The sequence below is a fragment of the Schistocerca piceifrons genome, chromosome 5, assembly GCF_021461385.2.
Source record: "Schistocerca piceifrons isolate TAMUIC-IGC-003096 chromosome 5, iqSchPice1.1, whole genome shotgun sequence".
In the NCBI taxonomy this organism is placed as follows: Eukaryota; Metazoa; Arthropoda; class Insecta; order Orthoptera; family Acrididae; genus Schistocerca; species Schistocerca piceifrons.
Window position 1 is genome coordinate 161783635 of NC_060142.1, and position 20693 is coordinate 161804327.

The window sequence follows — 20693 nt, forward strand, 5'->3', positions numbered from 1 at the left end:
TTTTCAATCTGCTCAGTGTATTCATCTCTTGGTCTCCTCCTCCAATTTTTACCCTCCATGCTGCCCTCCAATACTAAATTGGTGATCCCTTGATGCCTCAGAACATGTTCTACCAACCGATCCCTTCTTCCAGTCAAGTTGTGCCACAAATTCATCTTCTCTCCAATTCTATTCAATACCTCCTCATTAGTTTTGTGATCTACCCATCCAATCTGCAGCATTCTTCTGTAGCACCACATTTCTAAAGCTTCTATTGTCTTCTTGTCTAAATTATTCATTGTCCATTTTTCACTCCCATACATGGCTACACTCCATACACATACTTTCAGAAAAGACTTCCTGACACTTAAATTTATACTTGATGTTAACAAATTTCTCTTCTTCAGAAACACTTTCCTTGCCATTGCCAGTCTACATTTTATATCCTCTCTACTTCGACCATCAGTTATATTTCCTCATCTAATTCCCTCAACATCACCTGATTTAATTCAAATACATTCCATTATCCTCATTTTGCTTTTGTTGATGTTCATATTACATCCTCCTTTCAAGACACTTGCCATTCTGTTCAGCTGCTCTTCCAGGTTCTTTGTTGTCTCTGGCAGAATTATGTCATCAGCAAACTGCAAAGTTTTTATTTCTTCTCCATGGATTTTAATTCCTACTCCAAATTTGTCTTTTGTTTCCTTTACTTCTTGTTCATTATACAAATTGAATAACATTGGGGTAGGCTACAATTCTGTTTCACTCCCTCCCCAACAACTGCTTCCCTTTCATGCCCCTAAACTAAAGGCAAAGAGTTTGGGCAGAGATGTCAGTCAAAGTGGAAGTACAAAGGCAAAGATGATGTTGAATGACAGGTGAGGTACGAGCAGCGCCAACTTGAAATTAGTGGAGGTTGAGGCATGGTGGGTAACAGGAAGAGAGGTATATTGAATGGCAAGTTCCCATCTCCGGAGTTCTGATAGGTTGGTGTTAGTGGGAAGTATCCAGATCACCCGGATGGTGTAACACTGTGCCAAGATGTGCTGGCCGTGCAGCAAGGCATGTTTAGCCACAGGGTGATCCTCATTACCAACAAACACTGTCTGCCTGTGTCCATTCATGCAAATGGACAGTTTGTTGCTGGTCATTCCCACATAGAAAGCTTCACAGTGTAGGCAGGTCAGTTGGTAAATCACGTGGGGGTGCTGCCAGATCTCCAGTTGCTTTCTAGTTCACCCTTATCTCTGCCCATATATTTTTATTTTTATTTTGATTTTCATTTTCATTTCAGCCTCATATTACAATTTCCACCTTCTAATACCATGTCACCCTCAACATCCCCACAATGACCCCATTAAGTTTGTTTACATTCCCTCCGCAAACATGCCTTCGCCCTAGCCAGATTGCGTTCCCATATTTTATTTACTCAGGCTTGTCTGACATTTGGCATTACCCCCAAAGGCCTCACACTTAAAGTTCCCATCTCTGGCTGTAACCCTTCTTTCCACCAGCCCCTATACCAGTTCCAAACTGAACAATCCATAGCCCTCACACACCTAATCCTGCACCTACACATCAACTCAGCCAATGAACACACCCATCAACTCCTATCCTCAATAAAAGTCCTCAATCTTTCCTCTCCCACATCCACACCAGCTGTTCAGAGCACCCTCCTACAGGCCAACCGCAAATTAGAACAGCATGCCACCCTCCACCACAAAAAGCTATCCTATCTCCTGGTTTCCCACCTCCGGAAAGGCAACTCACTCACCCTCCAGAACCTTTCCAACAAACCTCAACCTCCTCTCACTGCACTCAGACCCAGTCTCTCCTATCTACTCAATCTCCCACTTCCAGCTCCACTCCCCCCAAAATCTCAAAATTCTAATCAACACAATCTGGAACCACAACACCCTAATTCAGTAGTTAACCTTTCCTCCAAACCTCTCTCCCAATCCGAAACCTCTGTCCTGTCCAAAGGCCTCACCTTCAGCCCTACTCCCCAATTCAACCAAACAGCCCTCGTCAAAGATCTACCATCCTACACTCTTACTCTCTGCTGCAAATCACTTTGCCACGAAGAAAAATAATCCTAACCCTACTCCTAATGATCCAACTCCCCAAGACACTATCCAAATTGAACCCTGCCTGGAACAGCTCCGTCCTCCGTCACAGCGGGACCCACCTCTTCCTCAAAATCACCCTCTCCAAACCTTCCAGGAATTTCTCACTTCCAGCCTTGCCTCTCAATCCTCCTTGAAAAACCTTAATCCTATTCCCAGCATCACCACTGCTGAAGCCCAGGCTATCCGCGATCTGAAGGCTGACCGATCCATTGTCATTCTTCTGGCGGACAAGGGTTCCACGACCGTGGTACTTGATCGTCGGGAGTATGTGGCTGAGGCACTGCGTCAGTTTTCAGACAACACTACATACAAAGTTTGCCAAGGTAGTCCCATTCCTGATGTCCAGGCAGAGCTTCAAGGAATCCTCAGAACCTTAGGCCCCCTACAAAACCTTTCACCTGACTCCATCAACCTCCTGACCCCACCGAGACCCCGCACCCCTACCTTCTACCTACTTCCTAAAATTCACAAACCCAATTATCCCAGCTGCCCCATTGTAGCTGGTTACCAAGCCCCCACAGAACGTATCTCTGCCTACGTAGATCAACACCTTCAACCCACTACATGCAGTCTCCCATCCTTCATCAAAGACACCAACCAGTTTCTCGAACGCCTGGAATCCTTACCCAGTCTGTTACCCCCGGAAACCATCCTTGTAACCATTGATGCCACTTCCTTATACACAAATATTCCGCACATCCAGGGCCTCGCTGCAATGGAGCACTTCCTTTCACGCCGATCACCTGCCACCCTACCTAAAACCTCTTTCCTCATTATCTTAGCCAGCTTCATCCTGACCCACAACTACTTCACTTTTGAAGGCCAGGCATACCAACAATTAAAGGGAACAGCCATGGGTACCAGGATGGCCCCCTCATACGCCAACCTATTCATGGGTCGCTTAGAGGAAGCCTTCTTGGTTACCCAAGCCTGCCAACCCAAAGTTTGGTACAGATTTATTGATGACATCTTCATGATCTGGACACGCAGTGAAGAAGAACTCCAGAATTTCCTCTCCAACCTCAACTCCTTTGGTTCCATCAGATTCACCTGGTCCTACTCCAAATCCCATGCCACTTTCCTTGACGTTGACCTTCATCTGTCCAATGGCCAGCTTCACACGTCCATCCACATCAAACCCACCAACAAGCAACAGTACCTCCATTATGACAGCTGCCACCCATTCCACATCAAATGGTCCCTTCCTTACAGCCTAGGTCTTTGTGGCAAACGAATCTGCTCCAGTCCGGAATCCCTGAACCATTACACCAACAACCTGACAACAGCTTTCGCATCCCGCAACTACCCTCCCGACCTGGTACAGAAGCAAATAACCAGAGCCACTTCCTCATCCCCTCAAACCCAGAACCTCCCACAGAAGAACCACAAAAGTGCCCCACTTGTGACAGGATACTTTCCAGGACTGGATCAGACTCTGAATGTGGCTCTCCAGCAGGGATACGACTGCCTCAAATCCTGCCCTGAAATGAGATCCATTCTTCATGAAATCCTCCCCACTCCACCAAGAGTGTCTTTCCGCCATCCACCTAACCTTCGTAACCTCTTATTTCATCCCTATGAAATCCCCAAACCACCTTCCCTACCCTCTGGCTCCTACCCTTGTAACCGCCCCCAGTGTAAAACCTGTCCCATGCACCCTCCCACCACCACCTATTCCAGTCCTGTAACCCGGAAGGTGTACACGATCAAAGGCAGAGCCACGTGTGAAAGCACCCACGTGATCTACCAACTGACCTGCCTACACTGTGACGCATTCTATGTGGGAATGACCAGCAACAAACTGTCCATTCGCATGAATGGTCACAGGCAGACAGTGTTTGTTGGTAATGAGGATCACCCTGTGGCTAAACATGCCTTGGTGCACGGCCAGCACATCTTGGCACAGTGTTACACCGTCTGGGTTATCTGGATACTTCCCACTAACACCAACCTGTCAGAACTCCGGAGATGGGAACTTGCCCTTCAGTATATCCTCTCTTCTCATTATCCATCAGGCCTCAACCTCCGCTAATTTCAAGTTGCCGCCACTCATACCTCATCTGTCTTTCAACAACATCTTTGCCTCTGTACTTCCGCCTCGACTGACATCTCTGCCCTAACTCTTTGTGTTTACAAATGTCTGCTTGTGACTATGTGCAGATGGATGTGTGTGTGTATGTGCGAGTGTATACCTGTCCTTTTTTCCCCCCTAAGGTAAGTCTTTCCGCTCCCGGGATTGGAATGACTCCTTACCCTCTCCCTTAAAACTCAGATCCTTTCGTCTTTCCCTCTCCTTCCCTCCTTCCTGATGAAGCAACCGTTGGTTGCGAAAGCTTGAATTTTGCGTTTATCAACCTGCCAGCGCTTTTGTTTGGTAAGTCACATATATACACTCCTGGAAATTGAAATAAGAACACCGTGAATTCATTGTCCCAGGAAGGGGAAACTTTATTGACACACTCCTGGGGTCAGATACATCACATGATTACACTGACAGAACCACAGGCACATAGACACAGGCAACAGAGCATGCACAATGTTGGCACTAGTACAGTGTATATCCACCTTTCGCAGCAATGCAGGCTGCTATTCTCCCATGGAGACGATCGTAGAGATGCTGGATGTAGTCCTGTGGAACGGCTTGCCATGCCATTTCCACCTGGCGCCTCAGTTGGACCAGCGTTCGTGCTGGACGTGCAGACCGCGTGAGACGACGCTTCATCCAGTCCCAAACATGCTCAATGGGGGACAGATCCGGAGATCTTGCTGGCCAGGGTAGTTGACTTACACCTTCTAGAGCACGTTGGGTGGCACGGGATACATGCGGACGTGCATTGTCCTGTTGGAACAGCAAGTTCCCTTGCCGGTCTAGGAATGGTAGAACAATGGGTTCGATGACGGTTTGGATGTACCGTGCACTATTCAGTGTCCCCTCGACGATCACCAGTGGTGTACGACCAGTGTAGGAGATCGCTCCCCACACCATGGTGCCGGGTGTTGGCCCTGTGTGCCTCAGTCGTATGCAGTCCTGATTGTGGCGCTCACCTGCACGGCGCCAAACACGCATACGACCATCATTGGCACCAAGGCAGAAGCGACTCTCATCGCTGAAGACGACACGTCTCCATTCGTCCCTCCATTCATGCCTGTCGCGACACCACTGAAGGCGGGCTGCACGATGTTGGGGCGTGAGCGGAAGACGGCCTAACAGTGTGCGGGACCGTAGCCCAGCTTCATGGAGACGGTTGCGAATGGTCCTCGCCGATACCCCAGGAGCAACAGTGTCCCTAATTTGCTGGGAAGTGGCCGTGCGGTCCCCTACGGCACTGCGTAGGATCCTACGGTCTTGGCGTGCATCCGTGCGTCACTGCGGTCCGGTCCCAGGTCGACGGGCACGTGCACCTTCCGCCGACAACATCGATGTACTGTGGAGACCTCACACCCCACGTGTTTAGCAATTCGGCAGTACGTCCACCCGGCCTCCCGCATGCCCACTATATGCCCTCACTCAAAGTCCGTCAACTGCACATACGGTTCACGTCCACGCTGTCGCGGCATGCTACCAGTGTTAAAGACTGCGATGGAGCTCCGTATGCCACGGCAAACTGGCTGACACTGACGGCGGCGGTGCACAAATGCTGCGCAGCTAGCGCCATTCGACGGCCAACACCGCGGTTCCTAGTGTGTCCGCTGTGCCGTGCGTGTGATCATTGCTTGTACAGCCCTCTCGCAGTGTCCGGAGCAAGTATGGTGGGTCTGACACACTGGTTTCAATGTGTTCTTTTTTCCATTTCCACGAGTGTATATCAGTGAATATTTCATTATACCACTGAACTGTGGTATGATGAAATATTCACTGAAAGGAACATAAAAATCAACAGTACTCTCATAAATACTCTATTCTTGATCAACACTGTTACTACACTGTTTAATCAAGGAAATATATTGATCACTACAAAAACTATTCATGTAAAGGTCATACCATATTGCTTCCCTCCTCTAGCCATTTTGATCAAGGTTTTCCATACTTTTACCAAATAATTGCATATTAACATTAGAAGAGTTTTGTCTCCCTTTCTTCTCACACCAGATGAAGCACCTCCATCCCAGTTACCAAATATGCCATTACAAGAGATATATGTGCAACAATTTGCAAATTTAATGAGAAAATGTTTGCTGTTACAATATTTGCACTAAGTACGTAGCTGGTAGCCATATCATATGAAGTAAAAATCATAATGGGTTCCAGAGAAAACAATTTTATTTGTGCATCCCCGGAAACAGAGGAAAACAATGTCGTAAACAGATTTTAATTTCTCAACTACTAAAAGGTGCATAACTCAATAAATGTGACAGTTATTCAGTGGCAGCTAGAAAGTAAACAAATGAGACTACTGTGCCTGTGAGAAAGAGAAAAAATTAAATCTTACCGTTTCTTTAAATCCATTTGAGAGCCATCTGTTCTGGACAACTGCTGTAACTGAGGATGGTGGAGAATCCAGGTCTTCAAAAGCATCCATCAAAATATAATCAAGCACTATATCGTAAAATGTCATGGCTTTAACTCCTTTCAAACTCAGTTCCTGCTCAACTTCAACCCAGTTGCTCTCATTATGTAAAAATTCTAACATACTCTCATAGGCAACCAAGAATTCTTTTGGATCCTGTGAAAATACAGAAGTTTTTTTGCAGTTATTTACAACAAGGAAATATTAGTTAAAGCCTTATTACAATTAGCTAATAACAATTCTTACCCTGTCTGCAAATAAAATAAGATCAGTAAGAACTTGCCGACCCGTATCAGCAAACCATCGAGAAACTCCTGGGTCTCTAAACAAATACTGGAAAGCTAATCGTATACAGTGAAGTTTGCACAGATACTCTACATCAGATGAACAATGTACCATTTCAGTTCGTAAAGACCTGCAAAGTAAGCAAAAGTGTAGCATTACACATAAATGTTTTTAAGTGTCATTCCTGGGGTGAATTACCAGAAATCACAGTTAGTTATTCATATACAATACAGGGTGATTCAAAAAGAACACCACAACTTTAAAAATGTTTTTTTTAATGAAAGAAACATAACATAACCTTCTGTTGTACATCATTACAAAGAGTATTTAAAAAGGTTTTTTTCACTCAAAAACAAGTTCAGAGATGTTCAATATGGCCCCCTCCAGACACTCGAGCAATATCAACCCAATACTCCAACTCGTTCCACACTCTCTGTAGCATATCAGGCGTAACAGTTTGGATAGCTGCTGTTATTTCTCGTTTCAAATCATCAATGGTGGCTGGGAGAGGTGGCCGAAACACCATATCCTTAACATACCCCCATAAGAAAAAAATCGCAGGGGGTAAGATCAGGGCTTCTTGGAGGCCAGTGATGACGTGCTCTGTCACGGGCTGCCTGGCGGCCGATCCATTCTCTGTAAACTGTTTATACCAACGTTTAATACACCACCTATCAGGAGGTTTAACACCATACTTCGTTCGAAATGCACGCTGAACAACTGTTGTCGATTCACTTCTGCCGTACTCAATAACACAAAAAGCTTTCTGTTGAGCGGTCGCCATCTTAGCATCAACTGACGCTGACGCCTAGTCAACAGCGCCTCAAGCGAACAAATGTACAACTAAATGAAACTTTATAGCTCCCTTAATTCGCCGACAGATAATGCTTAGCTCTGCCTTTTGTCGTTGCAGAGTTTTAAATTCCTAAAGTTGTGGTATTCTTTTTGAATCACCCTGTACAAGCTTTGAACTTTACGATTTTTAATAAACAAGATTTAATTTCTTGACAAAAATAAGAACTACAGATGTACCAACATACCTGTAAGGAATACCAGATTCTTCAAATTGTTTTGTTGCTGACTGATACAATGCAAGACTTCCTATGTCAGGAAATATGTCAACAAATTCTTCAAATTCTCTCAAGTCAGCTACCTGAAAAAAAAAAGAAAAAAAGTAGTAGTAGTAGTAGTAGTAGTAGTAGTAGTAGTAGTAGTAGTAGTAGTAGTAACAATAATAACATACTGTTGGAATGGGAAGGAATCCTAATGTGTAGTAAAATGCTAAGTACATTCTGCCGTGCATGACATATAGCTTGCAGACTATGAATACAGATGTAGAAACGAAAGTTCTGCTGTTTACCTTTCAAAAATTAAAAATTAAAGAAAAATCAGTTGTTTAAACTGTAAACAACTTCTTGCAAGATATGAACTACAATACACATCCACTTTCAGTAAACAGGAAATAATATAGGTCATTGATTCAGCATCCCATCCAATACTGAAAACAGAAAATGGGCAGTAAGGCATACATAATAGCAGTTTCTTTATTACTAACTCATATACTCAACAGCACCTTAGAGACAGATCTCTATATCTTTGGCACCTTTTTCTACCCAATTATTGTGATAATGCTTCATAGTATGACTTCAGGAAGCCTTTTGATGGTTTATAAAATTTATATCTATTGCTAGCTGTGGGTAGCAAAATAGGTCCCAAAAATGGGACACATTACTTAAGAGCCAAAGGAAACAGAAAAATGAATTCCTAAACCAGAAAGCCATCTCCATTACCTCTCACTAGTTCTAGTTATAAACTGTGAAACACAATGATTCTAAATAAAATTAGTAAAAAAGATGCGGAGAGCATCCCATATCAACAAGTGGGTTGTTAAACAAGTCAGACACGTATAGATCAAGTGCAGTGTCTCCAAACTGTTACAGAATCAAGCTTTAAAGAATACTTTAACACAAGTATTGATAGTATTAGATATTACTCATGTTAACACCTAATCCACTGGTATCTACTGAAACGACATTGACAGATGGTCTAAGTCTTATGACACTGGTATCTTAAGTGGTAATGGGTTGGTTGGTTGGTTTAAAATTGGCGAGGAGGGACCAAACTATGAAGTTATCGGTCCCTCGTTTCTAATAAAACAGTGCCACAAGTGTGCGAATAAAACAGACAAGACATATAACACAAAACGGAAAGAAAGTAAAAACCACAGGAACGAAGGAAAGGCAATGAACACTAAAAGGAACAAAAGAGGACAAGAAAACAACATAGGTGCTAGAAACAGAAGAGAGTAAAACAAGAAAGAAGATTACAGTGGCTGCCCGGCCACAGCACTAAAGGAAAAGCCAGCCACTCTGCAACACATTAAAACCTCCACTCTAAAAGCACTAGGGTGGAGGACACAGAGGGACAAAGGACATGTGCTGAAACTTAGATCAAACGTAAAACCCACCCTAACAAATAAAACGTAAAACTAAATGCAAAGCCAACATTACCATCAGCCATTGAGCTATTGGTGTAAGCCACTTCAGAGTCCCGGAACACTTCAAGAATTGAGAGGAAGTGGCAATGGAGAGCCGCAGGGTTAACAGAGTCCTTAGGGCCACATGAAAGATCCAAGCGAAGATTCGGCCTACAGCTACACCATGGAGGTGTACGTGAATGGACCTCGAGGAGAGGTGGTGAAGGGAAGGACTCCAGTTCAGACAGAAGCAATCGCATACAAACCTCAATCGTTAGCCCTGACCTGGGCCGCCTATGTGGCAGGTGAACCTGTGTTGTTGGGAAACGAAGACGGTAATTAGGATGTTCAGGAGAGCTATGAATGTGTGCATCGTAACTGACGAGCAGTTGTGCACGTCTGATCTTCAACGGAGGGACTCCAGCCTCCACCAGTACGCTTGTCACCAGACTTGTCCTAAAAGTTCCTGTCGCTAGTCTAACTCCACAATGGTGCAATGGGTTGAGCAAACGCAATGCTGATGGCATCGTCGACACGTAAATCACACTCCCATAATCAAGGCAGGATTGAACCTGCACCCCAGATGGTGTTGCTCAGGCAGTGGGAGGCACTGAGGTGCTGCCAACACTTCCATTTAAGCTGACGAAAATGAGGAAGCCAAGTCAAACGAGCGTCGAAAACCAGACCTAAGAATCGGTATGTTTCCACTTCAGTGAGTGGATCGTCATTAAGGTAAAGTGCTGATTCCAGATGAACGGAACGACGCCGACAGAATTGCATTACACACGTCTTCACGCCGGAAAACTGGAAGCCATGGGCTAGAGCTCATGACCGTCTTGTGGATGGCTCCCTGTAGGCGACACTCAGCATCACCAGTACTGGAGCAGCAGTATGAAATGCATCGTCTGCATACAGAGAAGTTGAGACGGAGGGCCCAACAGCTAATGCTAGACCGTTAATGGCCACTAAAAATAGAGAGAGACACTCAATACAGAGCCCTGCGGGACTCTGTTCTCCTGGATATGGATGGAACTATGAGAGGCACCAACTTGGACACGAAAGTACAGAGCGACAGGAAGTTTTGGATAAAAATAGGGAGCAGGCCCTGGAGACTCCACTCATACAATGTGGAAAGGATATGTCGTGGCCAGGTCGTGTCATATGCTTTACATAAATCAAAAAATCGGCAGTCAGGTGTCGGCGCCTGGAAAAGGCTGTTCGGATGGAAGACTCTAGAGAAGATTATCAGCGACCCTGGCGGAAGCCGCCCTGACATGGAGCCAGTAGGCCACGTGACTCCAGGACCCAACCCAAATTCTGACACACTATACGTTCCAGCAGTTCACAAACAACGTTGGTAAGGATGATGGGCCGATAGCTATCCACATCAAGCGGGTTTTTACACAGTTTGACCACCAGATTAACGGTGCGCTCCTGCCATTGCGATGGAAAGACGCCATGCGCCAGATCCGGTTGAAGATAACGAGGAGATGTCACTTGTAGTCAGATAAGAGAAATTTAATCGTCTCACTGTGGATCCTATCTGGCCCAGAAGCAGTGTCGGGGCCATGTGCAAGGGCACTGAGCAGCTCCCACACTGTAAATGGGGCGTTATAGGATTCACTGTGTCGTGTAGTGAAAGAGGACTTTCCCTTCCAGCCGCCGTTAGAGTGCGAAAGGCTGGGGGGTAATTCTCCGACGCAGAAGCTCGAGCAAAGTGCTCAGCAAAGTGCACGGCAATCGCGTTTGCATCGGTAGATAACACGCCATTTATGGTAACACAGGGAACACCTGTTGGGGTCTGGTACCCGAAAAGACGTTTGACTTCCCAGACTTGGGAAGGTGACGTATGGCACTCAACGGGCGCGACGTATCTTCCGTCGTTTGATAAGTTGGCAACCCTGGCATGGAGTCGTTTAAAAGCTATGAGGTGCTCCAGGGAAGGGTGCCACTTATGCCGCTGTAGAGCTCGCCGACGCTCCTTAATTGCTTCAGCGACTTTCCGCGACGACCAAAGGGACTGCCTTGCACCAGGAGCCCCCTAAAGAGCGAGGGATCCGGTTTTCTGCCGCAGAGACAATTGTTGTGGTCACCTGCTCAACCATCACATTGATGTTATCATGTAGGGGAGATTGAACAGTGGCAGCAGAGATCAAAGTTTCCCAGTCCGCCTTGTTTAAAGCCCATCTGGGCAGGCGTCCGTGGGCATGACGGTGGGGCAGCAACAGGAAGGTGGGGAAATTGTCACTACCACACAGGTTGTCATGTGCTCTCCTGTGCATAGATGGGAGAAGTCCTGGGCTGCGAACTGATAAATCAATGGCCGAGTAACTACCATGAGCCACAATGAAATGCGTGGTGGCAGCAGTATTTAAGAGGCAGAGGTCGAACTCAGACAGTAAAGTTTCGACATCTCTGCCTTGGCCAGTAAGCACAGTGCTACCCCACAAGGGGTTATGACGTTAAAATCTCACAGAAGTAGGAAAGGTTTAGGGAGTTTATCACTCAGTGCAGCTAATACGTTCAGGGGTACTGGACCATTTGGAGGAAGATATACGTTGCAGATAGTTATTTCCTACGTCATCCGTATTCTGACAGCCACAGCTTCAAGAAGGGTTTGAAGAGGCCCAGTGTCGCTATAGACTCAGTTTAGTACATAAACGCACACTCCACCTGACACTATTATTGTCTCTGTGGTTCCTGTAATATCCCTTATAGCTGCGGAGGGCAGGAGTCTGCATTGCCAGAAACCAGGTCTCCTGGAGAGCAATGCAGATAGCAGGTGTAAAGCTTAACAGTTGCAACCGCCGCAATTCCACTGGAGGATGACGTCACCGTGCAACTGGGAAGGCATGGAATATTCATTAAGGCAGTTCACGCCTCAGGGTCACGTGCTGCAACCGACTTATTGCCTGAGCAGTCTATATTCATTGTGTCTGAGGGTCTGGCGAGATCTAGGTCCTCAGCGGACGTCAGAATCTCCACTCCATTCTCATATGCAGAGTTCGTAGTTAGCGGTGGTGTGGGTGACACAGCAATTTCCTTGGTCTTAGGGGTCTTTTTAAATTTCTCTTGCTGCTCCTTGGGTTTTCCTGTTTGGGAGAACTTCACTGGCTCTGTCTCTTGGACTGAGGATGAGCATGAAGCCCTATGACCAGCTGATTTTGAGCTCTTCAGTCACTGGTGGGTGTCATCTTTCCCACCTGGGAAGTGAGTGACCCAAGGGATCCCTTACTAGCGAGAGAAGCCGAAGAAGACTTACGCTTCTCCAGCTTATAAGTGGGGACAGACGTCCCTGACGGTTGGGGCGGGGGATTGTTGCTCCTGAAGTAGATGGTGCGGGAGCAACAGGGAGGGAAACTTCCAGCTTTTAAAGCCCCCATCAAAGGGGCAGGTGCAGTCTTCCGCCTAAGAGGTGGCTGGGGTTGGCAGAGCTGCTGGTGCCAGAACTGTTGTAATAGCGGTGTAAGACGATGTCATATGTAGAGGATGCAGGTGTTCAAATTTTCTCTTAGCCTCAGTGTAGGTCAGTCGGTCCAGGGTCTTTTACTCCATGATTTTCCTTTCTTTCTGGAGAATCCTGCAGTCTGGCGAGCAAGGTGAATGGTGCTCTCCGCAGCTGGGAGGCGTGGCACATGGAGTATTGGGATGTGATCTGCATCCGGAATCTCTACATGTGACGCTGGAAGTACAGCGGGAAGACATAGGGCTGAACTTCCAGCTTTTAAAGCAACGCGTTGGGGGAGGGGTATAGGGCTTTATATCACAGTGGAAGACAATCACCTTGACCTTCTCAGGCTCTGTATCACCCTCGAAGGCCAAGATGAAGGCACCAGTGGCAACCCGATTATCCCTCTAATCCCGGTGGACACTTCAGACAAAATGTACCCCTCGCCACTCTAAATTGGCGTGCAGCTCATCGTCAGACTACAAAATAAGGCCTCTGTGAAATGTGATGCCCTGGACCATATTTAAGTTCTTATGGGGCGTGATGGTTACAGAAGCATCCCCCAGCTTGTCACAAGAGAGTAACGTCCGTGACTGGGCAGAGGATGCTGTTTTGATCAAGACTGATAGAGATCTCATTTTGGACAATCACTCCATCTCATAAAACTTGTCCTCTAAATGCACAACAAAAACTGAGGCTTCATCGTTATGAAAGATTCCCCATCAGCTCTCGAACATACAAAGTACTGAGGTGAATAAGATCCGCTGCCATCCTTAGCCTGACGTTCCTCCCACTGTGTGGCCATGGAGGGGAATGATTTTGGGTCATACTTCTGTGCGTTGAATTGAGCTTGTGAATGCTTAGAGACTGCTGGTGTTTCACCACCAGCAAGAGGTGATGGACTACGCTTCATAGCGTGTCATCCGCCCTGATGCCACCCACTCTGACCAGGGGCCATCCCCATTTGCGCCGCCCAGCTGCAGCAAAGGCCACCTGGCAGGGTGGCCATTGCCAAGAGTCTCGAGGCATACATGAGGAGTTAACGGCACAGGCATCAGCAGAGCTATCCCCGTGTGGTCAGGGGGCTACAACCAACAGGGTACATGGCAGCTCTACCACGACGGACTAGCTACCGTGCTGGGTATCAGGTGCAAAGAAGTCCAGGGTCATCGTCGACGCAGAAAGCGACACTGCACAGTGCATGGTGGAAAATGCATCCAGGAAAGAGTCCTCGCCTAAGAGATGGAGAATGAGCAGGACTGAAATGCGACGACGAGAAAGTGGACTTCCCCAATTGGCTCGCTCTTCATGAAAATTTGGAAGAATGATGTCAAACCCTACAGGGGACCATCACATAAAGGTCGAAACGTGTGAAACTCTTTTTAGTCGCCTCTTACGACGAAGAAGAATACCTCAGTCCTATTCTTACCCTGAGACCTGCAGGGGGATCTTAAGTGGGGACTTAAATCCATCCCAAGTGAAACAGAAATAACGGATTGATGGAGTTAAAGGAACCAAACTGAGGTCACCAGTCATTTAATCCCTCTTGTGTCAAGCTGGGAATAGCCCCAGAGTGGAAGGAAACAGAACACAAACCCCAATGGATTTTATTGTATCTAAGTATCAAGCAAACCAAGAGACAGAAGTGTAAAACAGGGGTAAACGGGTGAAGATGGGAGAATTGCCACACCCAGAAAGCAGTTGTAGGCCACTGGGACAAACTATCCAAGCGGAGAGATACAATCTGCATCTGACCACTCGTTTCACACTATTACCACAAAGCAACAAGCTACAGGGACAAGATAAAATCTCAGGAAAGAGAAAACGAGTATGTCAACCATCAACAGATGTAGGGGAATAAGAAGAATTAAAAAGGTTGGGAATGGCAGGAGCAAGGCCAGAACACCAATCTCGGGCAGACATGGGCCCGTAGAGTCAGTGACAGGCCATTACTTCAAGCCCTCAAGCAGCTGATTACAGTGCCTTACATAATGAACAGGAGTAAAAACCACTTCCATGGGTAAAACGTAAAACCAAATGAGCCACATTGGCATCGTCCGTTAGCATCACAGACAATGTGCCAATAAGTTTAAGGCTTCACTGTAAGGTGAGCAAATTAGGGCAGTCCAGTAGGATGTGAGCCACCATAAGAGGGCACCACATCCACAGTGGAGAGTATCCTTGTGGATGAGGATGTGGCTGTGTGTCAGCCATGTGGGGGTCTTGTGAAGCCAATAGAAGACAGTTGATTGCCTGTGAAGCACAAAAGGAAAACTGTCACATGGTCGTGGTCTACTTTACAGTTTGCATTTTACTTGGAGTAACCAGGACACACCGATCAGTATTCCAAGCCACCAACAACTGTCAACAGAGCCGGTCAAAAATTCAGTTCTGGTACCCCCTCCCCCCCCATCGCTAAAGTCGGCATCCTGGTAGCCAACTTGGCCAATCGGTCAGCATCTTTGTTCCCTGGATTCCTAATGTCACTAGGGGTTCATACAAAGATTACAAATCTTCCCGTGTGGTCGGGTTCATACAGGAGAGACTGGATAGTCACAACCGTCTTGCGTCTAGAGCAGCAGTGCTAGACAGCCTGAACACTACCAAGGCGTCACTGCATATTAAGAATGACTCACCAGTGCAGGAATGAAGGTGGCTGAGGGATCAAGCAATGGCCACCAATTCTGCAGTGAATAGACTGCATCCATTCAGCAGGGAGTGTAGTTCACAGCACCTTGTATGTGTGCAGGCAAAACCGGTTAACCCATTCACTGTGAAGTCATTATGGTATACCATGCCTGAACCCAGAAATGTGTCAAGGGTATCCAGGAACAGATTATGAAAAACCATTGTCTCTCTTGAGTCGCTAGATAGAAAGGAGATGTTGAGGTAGATCTGAGAATGGAGTACCCACAACATGGGCACACCCTGGCAAGAGGTGACAGTGGGGATGCTGGAGTTCAGAACAGAGACTGTACACAAGCTGCGATCATGACTTGTCACCTTATTCCTTGCTGTGGGAGCAAGATCTCCCTGTCAGCAGAAAGGACAAAGTAGTTTGGATCCTCGTGGGAAAAGTGAATGTTTATTGCATAGTTGAGCAGCAGTTGTCAGGGACACCAGTCTATTAGCAGGCTTTTCCCCAGATCTGGTCCAAAAGGTGCCTATCCCAAGTCTGATTCCACAATGGTGTATCATTTCCAGCATCCACAATGCTGAAGGGGATGCCAAGCCATACAGCATGCTCCCATAATCAATACATGGTAGGATCAGAGCTTTGTAGAACTGCCAAAGTGCAGAGTGTCTGCACTGTAGCCAGTGTTACTGAGACAGGGTATTAAGGTGTGACCAGCACATCTGCTTAAGTTGCTGAAGCTGGGGAAGCCAGATCAACTGAGCATCGAAGATCAACCCCAAGAAACGATATGACTCCACCATACTGAGAATTTGGACACTGAGGAATAGTTTTTGTTGTAGATGGACAGTACAACAGCAACTATCCATGACACATTGTGATGGTTGAAAACTGGAAGCCTTGGGGGAGAGCCCATCACTGCTTTTTTTAAGGCACCCTGTAGGCAGCTTTCAGTAAGACCTACAGTTGAGGAGCAATAGTAGATGAACTCATCAGCATACAGCTAGTGTAACACAGCAGACTGCACAGCTGCAGCTAAACCACTGATAGCCACTAGAAAAAGAGGCAGAACCATTATAGAGCCTTGTGGAACACCACTATCTTGTGTATTGGGAGTACTGTGGGAAGCGCCAACTTGAGCCTGGAAAGTAGGGCAAGATAACAACTTCGACAAAAATTGAAAGTTGGCCCCAAAGATTCCACTCATGGAGGATAACAAAGCTGTTGTGATTCCATGTGGTTTCACAAGCCCTTTGCAAGTCAAACAAGACAGCAGCAAGATGTTTATGCCGGACAAAAGCTGACTGAATAGCAGATTCCAGGCAGTGCAAATTTTCAGCAGCAGAACAGCCTTAACTGAAACTGCCCTGTTACAGAGCCATAAGACCCCATGACTCAAGGTACCAACACAGCTGTTGGCTCTTGGTACGTCCAACTGAACTTGCAGAGAACGTTAGTGAGGCCAATTGGGCGATAGTAGGTCATATCGAGGGGAGTTTATCTCCTTTCAGAACTGAGACAGTCATGCTTTCTTGCCATTGAGAGGCAGACTTGCCATCACTCCAGATGTGGTTGAAAATGGCAAGGCTGTGACTACGGTGATTCTTTAAGAGCTTTTAATTAGGAACAAATAGACAAATAGGACGTAGATATGGGTTTGAGATTTCTCTAATTGGTAAATTCCATTGTTGTAAAAATCTATAAATGCAATATGTCACAGTCCAATGAAAGCATTACTAGGTCTGGTTTAAGGCTTTAGTGACCAGCAGCAGCTTCAAGCGCGAAGCTGAAAAAGACTCCAGAGGCAAGTGCAAAATTTGTACACAGGTTATCGTAATTAGTACCGAAAAATGATACGGGTGAAATTATATGATAATACTGTAAAGCAAAAAAGTTCCAGTAAATGTGGATGAAGGCATACAGCAATAGAAGCAAAAAAATTTAGTAAACGGGGGTCCGCAAACGAGCTGTTAGCAAAGTAATTACTGCTGTGTGGTTACGAACCGACAATGACTTCAGTACGAAAATTATCCAATTGTTGAGCCGGCCTAAGAAGTTCCCTGACAGCTCGCAGCTGTGTTGCCAGCTTCCAACTGCTAAGGGCTAACGGCTGGAGGCGAAATCTGAAGCCGTCCACACAGCTTTACAACACGGAGGCCTTGCGATAGAGGCGTTTACAAAGCCGCATTACCTTATTGGTTGAGGTAAGCCCACGAAGCTGTCGCGCCCTGCCCATTGCAGATGTCAAGGACTAACTTCCGCCGACTGAACTATAGTTGTCATAAATGAGTTTGAAATGTCACTTATTCTTGTCTGCAGTGAGTTAGGAGAACGGTGGAAAACTTTCCTCGAACAGACCTTGAGCATTACACAACCTGTAATCCTTGTCTGGGACAATGGACAAATAAATCTTTTCCACCCACAGTCAGGGCAGTGTTTTCGAAATTTTTACTTTGGTCATCAGACAAATGGCAAAACTGGAAACCACCTCTCAAATATTTCCAGCTGGGATATTCTCCTCTGCCCCGGTCCCAGTCTGCTTGCAAACCTATTTGGATGAAAGAAACCAAACTGTATAGTAGAGATTGGCAAATTTGTTCGTCCTTAGGAACTAGTTCACTGGTGAACTCCCTTTTTTGGGAACCGTTAATTTTTACTCGCTCGCCATTCATTTGTGCTTGTTATATGGTTCTTATGAAAAGTTAGTAGCATAGGTGACAGAAGATGGAAGGCGCCAAGGGAGGGCACTTGCCTTCCCCTGGAGTACAGAGTTTTTATAACGGAATTCTCACACAATTTTCGTTATCCTGCAAAACTTCTCGTTTAGCCAACTGTAGCGTTATGTGGCTGATCGCAGTGAAACAATGTTGGGTGACGCACGAAAAACCGGCCCCGAGTACAGACTGCTCCCCAGTTACGCACGATTTGTTGACCGCTAAGAGCAGAATAGATGAACACGTAATAATTAGGCAGTGAATAAATAGCAAAAAAGCTAATGCAAACAACAACAACAACAACGAAATAACATGATTGGTAGGAGACAGTGAGCAGTCTAGTACTCGGGGCAGATTTTTCGTGCGCCATCTTGTACCATTGAAATAATATTGTAGAAGTTATATTGTCTTTAGAAAATGTGACACCGACACTATTATGGAGCGCGGGCTTCATTCGGTTGTAAGTCGGTCTGCCTTCCATAACAATGGACATGTCCTTTTACCTTGGATTAAAAAAAAGACGGACAATGGCCACTCTTGTGTGCCGTGCCAACTTCCTTTGCATTTGTAATAAAAAATCTTGCCTTTTTACAAGTATTTCTTCTGCTATTTATCGAAATAGTGAAGTAACTTGATATCCCGCTTCGTTACGTAAAAAACTGTATGTATTAATACCACGTTATTTTTATGTAATTTACGTAATTATGAAATACTTTATACTTACCGGTCATTGACGCTGGATAGAATACGAAAAAAAAATCAGAAGTTCAGAGTTCAAAAAAGGTTTGAAACAACCAGAATGGGCGTGCGCAGCAGACGAAACGAACAACTCTATACTGAACTAACTATGAGCAGTCGGCAGTGGTACTGCGACGAGTGGCCACGCGAAGAAGGAAGAGTCCGGTCGTGCGAGACCGAGACAGACGGGAACGGGACCGAGGCTGGAACGAGACCGGCCGACGTGCCGTTGCGGGAACGAGACAGACTGTTTCCTGCTCCCAGGAACTAGAAGTAGAAAGCTGCGACCGAAGTGAACTATGAAAGACCTTTCCTTAGAATTCGTTCCTCGCTCGTTCCGTTTATCTTGGCGAAACGTTCCTTTGGACCCGTTAGTTCGCGAACGACCCATCTCTACTGTACAGCAGCCTAGCCAGCTCTCCTGAATTGGGGGGAGGGGGAGTGGGGGGAGGGGGCGTGCGGTCGAAAGCCTCATATTATTTGTATGTGAATGTCGTTTTATTCGACCTAAAAACACTGAGCAGTACTCTTATTCCTTTCCAAAAAGGAGTTTCCCTACAGTTCTCTCCTATGGACTATTAAAATAAATGTCGTTTAATCCCACTCCCTGCTAGGAACAGGTAGATGAGTTGGTGTGGCTTTATGTATATAAAGCCACGGCACTTCACCAACCTGTTCCTAGTAGGGAGTGGGATTAAACAAAAGTCAACAGATTAGTCAGTTCAGGAAAATTAATTACTGGCAGGCAGTTCTCTAAACGTCACTTGGTTCCGAATTTGGTCTTGGCCGAGTAGTGCTGGAAGAGGAAAACTGTCTATTTTCTATTAACCTCTGTTTACACAAAACTAAATGATGCCGAAATGTACATTCTTAACATGAAACCTGGCCCTCAGCCGACCGCCCTCGTGATTAAGTTCGTGTTGTTAACATAGGCGGCCGCCCATCAGATTTCTAAGTCCAGTAATACGCACAGTTTGGCAACACGGTAGAATACGCAAGTGTCTGGAGGTAGTGTTGTCCACCTCGAGTTGTTACCGTGTCAATCGCATTTCGACCCTTTGCCATGGTTATTAGTATCATGGAACCTCAAAGATAATTCACTTCACTGTCTAGCCCCTAGTAATAGCAAGAATTTTCGTGAACAGTTCCGCAAAACAGCTTGCGGCTGAGAAGATCAGAACAGTATACACTAGTGAGTTTTCACGCCCATCGCGGCCACCGGCTACAAGCAACCGGCCACACGCCATCCGGCGCCTCAAGTACTGTCCGACAATGCGACCGAAAGGTGTCTCAGTAGTTGGTAGAGCACATCATCTTTTTTGAAACACCAGATGAAAAACTGTGTTGACACCGCCCTTTGCTCGAGTACATATGTTGTTGGGGCTCAACCGCTAATTTCTTCTTAAGAAGTTAACATAACTGCATCTTAACTTGTCATCAGTCACAATATTCCGCAGGGATGCTCCATGAGCAAATTGATGGCGTCCATACAAATATGCCGTAATATTAACCATTTTAGTTTTTGTTGTTTTGGATTAGAGCATGTAATAGTCTTAAACCCCACTTGTGAAGCTCGCCTGTTGAATGCAAGTGTGACGACGGTTAAATGGTCGCTGTTAATCACTTATGTCAGTTACCGAGACTTCCTGAACTTTGAAAGCCATTCAAGTCAGAATAACTTTTCTTCAAACAATATTTTCTGACGTTTTGCCGAAAGCACTCACACCTCACACAGAATACAAAGGATTCGAACTGCCACCACTGCCTTTACCTCTATA

The 20693-nt window shown here is 46.0% G+C and overlaps 1 protein-coding gene across 1 annotated transcript in view; it reads right to left on the reverse strand.

Annotated features, from left to right (window-relative positions):
* LOC124798836 (mitoguardin) overlaps window positions 1-20693 on the reverse strand; it is a 113265-nt gene that overhangs the window by 12025 nt on the left and 80547 nt on the right. Inside the window, exons 3-5 of the mRNA XM_047262367.1 lie at window positions 7945-8057; window positions 6866-7034; window positions 6542-6775 (exon numbers count right to left, since the gene is read on the reverse strand). Of these exons, the coding sequence (XP_047118323.1) occupies window positions 6542-6775; window positions 6866-7034; window positions 7945-8057 (516 nt within the window). The remainder of the gene's footprint in view (window positions 1-6541; window positions 6776-6865; window positions 7035-7944; window positions 8058-20693) is intronic.